The sequence below is a fragment of the Plectropomus leopardus genome, chromosome 8, assembly GCF_008729295.1.
Source record: "Plectropomus leopardus isolate mb chromosome 8, YSFRI_Pleo_2.0, whole genome shotgun sequence".
Taxonomy (NCBI): Eukaryota; Metazoa; Chordata; class Actinopteri; order Perciformes; family Serranidae; genus Plectropomus; species Plectropomus leopardus.
In genome coordinates, this window is record NC_056470.1 from 11196246 (window position 1) to 11203695 (window position 7450).

At 40.3% G+C, this 7450-nt stretch overlaps 1 protein-coding gene across 1 annotated transcript; it reads left to right on the forward strand.

Moving 5' to 3' along the window:
* Window positions 1-1335: 1335 nt before the first annotated feature.
* Window positions 1336-6169, forward strand: LOC121947573 (WAS/WASL-interacting protein family member 3). The gene is made up of 4 exons (XM_042492682.1): window positions 1336-1713; window positions 2633-2699; window positions 4243-4602; window positions 5997-6169. The coding sequence occupies exons 2-4, from the start codon at window positions 2648-2650 to the stop codon at window positions 6167-6169; spliced, it is 585 nt and encodes a 194-aa protein (XP_042348616.1). The 5' UTR covers window positions 1336-1713; window positions 2633-2647.
* The last annotated feature ends 1281 nt before the right edge of the window (window positions 6170-7450 follow it).

The following is a 7450-nucleotide window of genomic DNA, read 5'->3' on the forward strand; positions in this document are numbered from 1 at the left end:
TGGCTTAGGTAAGAAACAAAACATAAATTTAACAAGAAACAAGATATTTCTCCACCAATATTTCTTGCTATTTTATTAGACTGTATTTGCTTCAGTGATGAAAAGAATATTTTGAAATCATTCAAAAATCAAATGAACAAGGACTTGCTGTTTTTTTCATTTGCTACATTCAATATATTTACCTCTAACAATGACACAACATTTATCATGTCAGAAATAGATAAGTTTAGATTATCCATATCAAAAAGAATATAATAATAAATGCCAAAACAGTTGTGTGTGAGCGACTATGCATGCAGTGCTTTGTGTGACAAAGAAATAGTATTTATTTTGGGATCATAAAGACTCAATTTTTATACGCGAGTAAGTCAAAAGTGTGAACATGGAGTGTGTGGTTGGTCCAAGGTGAGGGTCTGTATATAACAGTGCCCACTTATGCTGTGATTATGTTGTGTGTATGTGTGTTTTCTGAAATGCTCATTTAGCACAATTGAGGATGAATGTGTGATATAAAATGCTAATTCAGCTTAAGTGGGAGGTTGATATGGGACTGTGTGCAGAATTATTTGCATATTTGGTGTGTGTGCCTGCCTGGTATGCAAATGTCGCTGTGTGTCAGATGAAGCGTGAGACAGCGAGCAGCATGTTCACCTGCTCCATGTTAAATGTCATTCACTGTAGATCAAAGTGTGTGTGCGCAAGTGTGTGTTGATTCACAATAACCTGCCTGAAATTCAAATGTAGATATCAGATGACGTTTGTACCTGCTTTCCTCTGTGTGTGTGTGTGTGTGTGTGTGTGTGTGTGTGTGTGTGTGTGAAGGGCTAGGTGGGGGACAGAGCCCACAAAGGGGCCGACTGCAGGTACCCATGAATATTTTAATATTTAAGCCTCGTCTCACATTGCCTTTTGTCCATCTCTCATCTCACCAGCTGCCACTCACAACGGAGAGAAAGAAGGAGGAAGAGAGAGAGAAGGAAAGTTAATGTCGCCCTGAAAATGAACAGTGAGGGTGAGAAGGAGAGAGTGGAGGAGAAAAGATGGAAAAAGAGGAGATGTAAGCTCCCATGTTCATTTTCCCTGCCACCCTTCATCCTCGTTCAGAAAGAAAAGGGGAAGGAAGGAGAGAAAGCAAGTGCCAAAGTGCCTGTGTAAGCAACGCTATCACTTACAAGGGGAAGAAAGGGTGAGAGAAAAGAGAGGAGGGAGAGTGAAAGCACCAGTGCTGACAAGGTAAAGGTCGGTGAGGAGGGAAAAGGGGTGCGAGGACGGATAGAAGTGGAGAGGGCACCTGCTGCATCACTGCTGATGTTTCTTACAGACGAGAAAGAGGGATGAGCAGAGACGTGGCAGGAAAATGTAGGAGAGGACTGACTGATGAATGAGGGAGTGTAAGATGAGAGAGAAAGAACAGGATGTGTGTCGGATAAATTTTACGTTTTAAGGGAGGAAACCAAAAAGGATTTGATCTGAATTAGTCATCTTCAGTCTTCAGACAACATGTGGGGAGAGAGGAAGTGACTTATGGAAGCCAGCTTGAGAGATCATTAACGTCTGTGGTGATGAAGGGCTGGTAGGAAGATTGTCCCTGCATGCTTATGACAATCCTTGTGTGTATGTCTGTCTCTGTCTGTGTGCGTGTCTGTGAGACTCGACCCAGGAGACCGAGGAGTAAGTGCTCTGCTGTCAAAGTACAGGAGTGACATCGAAGAGGTACATACGCACACTCTTACACACAGCTTTCCATCACTGCCTCTGCTATGTGCCATTCCTCTCATTTATTTCCTGTCTTTTAACTTAACCCTCATCTGCAACTCTGAAATGTTAACTTTTTAGAAACACGTTGTCGAGATGTTCTATATCATAGATCTAGGGGACATTTGTGCCTTCAACAAAAACATGGGAATAGTGGAGGAGATAGATCTCTTGTTTTTACAAAGGTAAATACATTAACACCATAAACTGATGCAGAAAAAGGCACAAATAGGTGCAAAGAAACTACCACAATGCAGGAAATGAAGTGTGTGATGCTCAGAATGTTTGGCCCTAACCTATGATTTCATTTGTGTTTCCCCAATAATGAAATGAAACCTACGCCACGCATCAAAGATGAATTGTTACCTTGGCTGGGTTATGTTTTCATTCCTTTATCTTTGTTATCAAGGTATTTCTTATTAGAGTTCAACAAGTTTTGGTGTGTGGTTAGGTCATGGGTCAGGAAAGAAGAGATTCCTAGAGGATTTTTGAAAAATCATTTCTTTTTTATTAGAGTGGAGAATAAAGTAATGAGACTAACTTCAGCGATGCTAGCAGCCCTGTGAGGCTGTACAAGAATTTCATACATAATTGTGAGTGCTGACAACTTCATTTGCTATTTTGTGATTTTTAGGCAGTTCTTTTGTTTGAGCTGGACCTATAGGCACAAGTATCTACATGGTAATGTCACCACGCTATCAAGTCATCAGTGACAATGTGAGCTGGTGACACACTTTACTGTGTGTGTGATGAAAGGGGCGCACTGTGAACTGTAAACATATCTCTATAAGTGTGACCCAGAGCCCTGTAAGAGATTTATTCTCGTGCACTAGTGTGACCATGCCAATCTTAAAATATCCATTGTATTTCTGTTCAGGCTCGCAGACTGGTGATGTCACAGGAACGGCTCCCTCTTATTGGTTCATCTGGAAGTAAAACAACAGGTGACCCACTCACTTCTCCACTTACAGAGGCTATTGTGCTGCAGGAGGATGAAGTATGCACAAACGGATTTTGGAGACACATTATTTTACAATAAAAAATACCTGATGATTTTGTAAACAAGATAGGGTCATACTGAAAAACAAAGTGCAAAATGTGGGGTTTTTTTGATAAAACTTTTGAGTCACTCCAGCACAAAATTGTCAAATATTACACAAACTGCATTAATGTTACATAAACCAGATTCCCTAAACAAGTGAGAATAGAAAGTATTGATTATCCCTATTGCACAGCAGGCCATTAACTAATGGTTTTCATATTATTATGAGATCTGATATCCAGATTATTTCCTTGTTCTTAGTAATTATTTATTGCTTAATGCCCGTGCAATGCTTGGAATTGAACAAATAAGTACAAACTCTGTGATCCTTCAGACAATGAAGTTAAATGCACATCAATTAAAAGAAACAACTGCTGCAAAATGATTTTGTATGGGAATCCATGAATCTACACCACTGCCTAGAGGGGAAACAGCCTTAAATGTTTAATATAATAGCAGTTTATTCTTCTCTTGTTGTTGGCCTGAAATATCTACACATTGCATCACTTCATAAAAGGTGATTTTCTATCCAACAGTCTTTTAAAACAAATAACTCTGCTACAGCAGGCTGTCAGCTGAATTTCAGAAAGAGCTCCAGACCACTATATTACTCTTCAGGTTTAAGGATCTGTTTATTGGACATTAATAAATGTTATTATTTCATCATATTTCCCAAAGCTGATACTGCTGTTTTTGTAAAATATATGAAAATGTAAACATGCCGCATCAGCTTTAACTATAAGTGGAACTGCATTAGAGAAGCACTCCTAATTGCAAAATATTAGCACAAACTTCAACACCCCTCAGATAGTTAAAGATGTATTTCACCGATAGAAAGAGTGCCCTCACGCTGTTTAGTTTAGTTTTAGTTAGACTGTTTTATCCCCGTTTTTTCTGCCTCCCATTTTCCCTGTGCAGGAAGCAGTGTGGCACCCACAAACTCTCACTAATTCAGCTAAACAGAGAACTTTAATATGCTTTTGGAAACATTTGAGGAGATAAATAAGCAGTGCAGTAACATAATCCTGATTTATGTTTGGTCAGCACTGCCTTGTTTTGCCATTTTATCTGATTTTGGTTGGAGTTTGAGAAAAAGAGTTAAAGGGAGCGGTAACTTTCTTGATCAACTGTATACCCTTTTTCCACGCGGTAGGCAGCAACTCTGCCAAATGATGTAAATTACATTATTTGGCAGAGTTTCACTGTTGGGCAGGGGGCGGGGATCGATGGAGGAGTGTTTACCAGCAGTTACCCTCACTGTTTAGCTCTGTTTATCGAGGTAGCATTGTTGGCTGTGAGTCACTGACTCACCCACCTTCATGTTGATGTCCTTGTGCAGACAACTTAATAAATGCTCGCATAGAGCCTTTTTAACAGGTAATGTACTAGCTACACAACCTTGTACATTTTTATTTTTTCCGTTTATCTCCCCTTTCCTATAACAGCCAAGCCGCCTGTCTCCTCCTCGGTTCTCCAGCGCCCCCATCAGGCTAATAACCGAAAGCGCAGCCAGCAGCAAATCTCCTCCTCCTCTCACCCTCATCCAGGGCCGTCTTCCATCCTCCTCTCAGACACCACCATGACGCCTTGGGGAGGCCTGGTTCTCTCCGAATCCTCCTTTACCTCAATACCCCCTCCTCCCCCTCCACGGCCCCCTCCACTTCCACCGCCTCCTCCTCCCGCTCCTCAGCCGACACCATCCACTCCTTATCGTGGGAGACCGAATGAAGACGAGGAAGTTTCAAGTTCAAGTCTCAACTCAGAGGCTCCATCTCCACCTGGTGCAGTCCCCCAGGACGCTGCAGGTATGTCCAACCATGTAACCAAAGCTAAAATATAAAATGCTGCCAAACAAACAAAACATGGATTGGGGCCAAATATTCTTATTAATGTTTTCTTTCATTGTCATAGGCTACTGTCAGTTCTGAAGGTAGAGGTGACCCCAGATAGGCGATTCAACACTCACAGATTGCCAACTATTTTTTTTAACTTACGAATGATTCTTTGTCAAAATCAGCAGCGGGAATTGTGGAGAAACAGTTATTTGCAATTGCATTTCTCCTTGTCCGAGAGAAAGTCAAAAGTTCTGCTTAAAAAGTAACAAATAAATCTACCCTCTACCTTCTTAATAAATTTACCTTTACCACCACAGAAAGCAAGCAGGAACCGATTGAAGCATCTTGCCTGTCTCGACTTGGGACTTGATTGGACTTGAGACTTACGTGTGACTTGCAAAACAAAGAATTGGCCCCACCTCTGTTCGGCTGTGATTTGTTAGCAAAGCTAGACCTTTTTCACAGCAGACGTTTGGACTCTGGGAAAAAACAGGTGGAACCAATAACATTAACGATGGCTTCACTTCATTTGGTGTCCCCATAAGTATTTCCAGTGAGTCTGCATGTACAGTACCAGGACCCTGTCCAGTAAGATTATGATTCAGACCTGTCCTTTTCAGACATTATAACATGAAAGAGTTTTATTATGTGACGTCTCCAAAACCCATATACTAAAAAAAGATTATGTGTAAGTTTTCAGAAGAGTGAGAAAAGTGTTTATTAAGCACAATCTACAGGAGCACTTAGTCACGAGACAAGGTCCAATCAGGCAAGTGGAAAAACTTGTTGCCCGTGGGCTTTTAAGTTCCATTAGGTGTGATTTCCTTCCAAAAATGTGGAAAGAAGGCAATGAGCAGTGAAAAAAGAAATGACCCAAAAATTAGTAAGAAATAAAAAATAAAATAAAATAAATAAAAAAACATGAAAATTACCTGGAAAAAAAGTGCTTGAAAATGATAATAATTTTGCAACAATTCAATATTTAGTTATGATAATTATAAATATAGTTTTACCCGAACTTTTTTCATTTCTCCCCGGATCTTTTTCCTTAGCTTTTTCAAAAAATTTTTCTAAATCTAATCATCGTCTGTTGAAAATGTATTGCAAAGTTTCTCATTGCCTTTTTCTTATGTTTATGAGAAATCACACGAATTTGCTCAGGGTTTCAAAGGTTAAAATACTTGTGAAAATGGGTCTGAATGCAGCGTAAGGAAAGTGATCTCACTCCAGGTTTTAAGTTCAGAATTTCATTTTGGCAGCTCCACTAACTCTTCATGAATTTCGGTTCTGCCCTTTTTAATAATTATGTGTTCAATTTTCTTTCACTTCAACATTTCCATGTCCATCCCTCTCTTTCTCTGCAGCCAGAGGGGGTAGAGGGATGCGGGCAAGGCGGAGGTTGTTGCCCCAGCGTCGGGTGCCTCGTCCTCCCCGTCTCCCGCCTCTGCGTCCCGTCACCAACCTCAGCTTCTCTCGAAGCTTCACCTTCTCTTTCTTCGAGCTGCCTCTTGCACCAGTCTCCTCGCTGTCGAGCTGAACGCATCAGAAACCTCACGCTGCTTTTGAGACAGATACATTACTGAAGTGACAAGAGTGATATTGAGTGATAGATTCTTTTTTTTGCTGTAATCTTAGATCAGTGTGCATAATCTTCTGAAATAGGGGAGACTGGGGTTGTTTGTAACATTTTTTAAAATTTCAGTGTGTATCTCAGGGCTATTTTAAGCTGGTGGGTTCAAAGTATGATACAAACTAGGGACACATGTCTGCTATTAAATGGTATAAATGTCATCTCTTAAACTACAAAGCTGGCAATGCAATTTCAAAAATACAGTAAAAGAAAGTACTTGCTGACCTGAAATTTTTTTTTTTTTTCATGAACTTCACTGTGTCTGCCATAGGGTGCTAATTCCTCACATGAAGAGTTACGATTAAACTGAGCATGTGCAAAGTGAATTTAGGTAATTCGTAATTTGTGCCTGGTTGAAGATATTGAAGGTGTTAGAACTATCCCCAGTCTCCCCTACTGAATTTTGGGTTTGAACCTATTTCCTTATAATAGATAAATGTCCCCTCTGTATAACCTGAAGTTGCTGACTTGATTAAACCTGTGGACAGTTGTTTGGCTTCTCTATTTTGAAAGTTTCTGCTGAGGTCATACTTTGTTTTTAATGACCTGAGGATCTGCAGCCCTGACTTTTCCTATTGTATAATCTTAAAGTAAGATTTTTAAAAAGAAAAAAATCTACTCCAGGTTCTTATTGTGTTGAGATTATAAGAACATTAAAACCAACTATTATTATTTTCCTTCTCTTTTCATTCTCTTTGGCTTGTTTCACCTAAATATTCCTCTCATACTTAATCTCCCTCATGTCAGTCTTTCAATTAATGTGACATTTTCTCAGTTTGAATGGCTTTCAGAAGTCACCCAATGTGCAAAGTAGAGTATATTAAAGTCGATTAAAACAGAGCAAATATTTCTCTTTCTCATTTGCTCTCTTTCTCTCTCGCTCACTCTTTCACACACACTCACACACACACACAGACCATGAGTCTCTGAAAGCTGAGCGGTGATAATAGAGGCATTCAGACGTACTGAATGGGGTGAAGGGGAGGAGAAAAGGGGCTGTAAACTGGCTGTAATGTGCAGAGTTCAAGGCTGTTCTCAACTTTCCCCGACTCACGTGTGAGAGTTAGTGGAGGTGTGTGTGTGTGTGTGTGTGTGTGTGTGTGTGTGTGTGTTGTGTGTGTGTGTGTGTGTGTGTGTGTGTGTGTGTGTGTGTGTGTGTGTGTGTGTGTGTGTGTGTGTGTGTGTGTG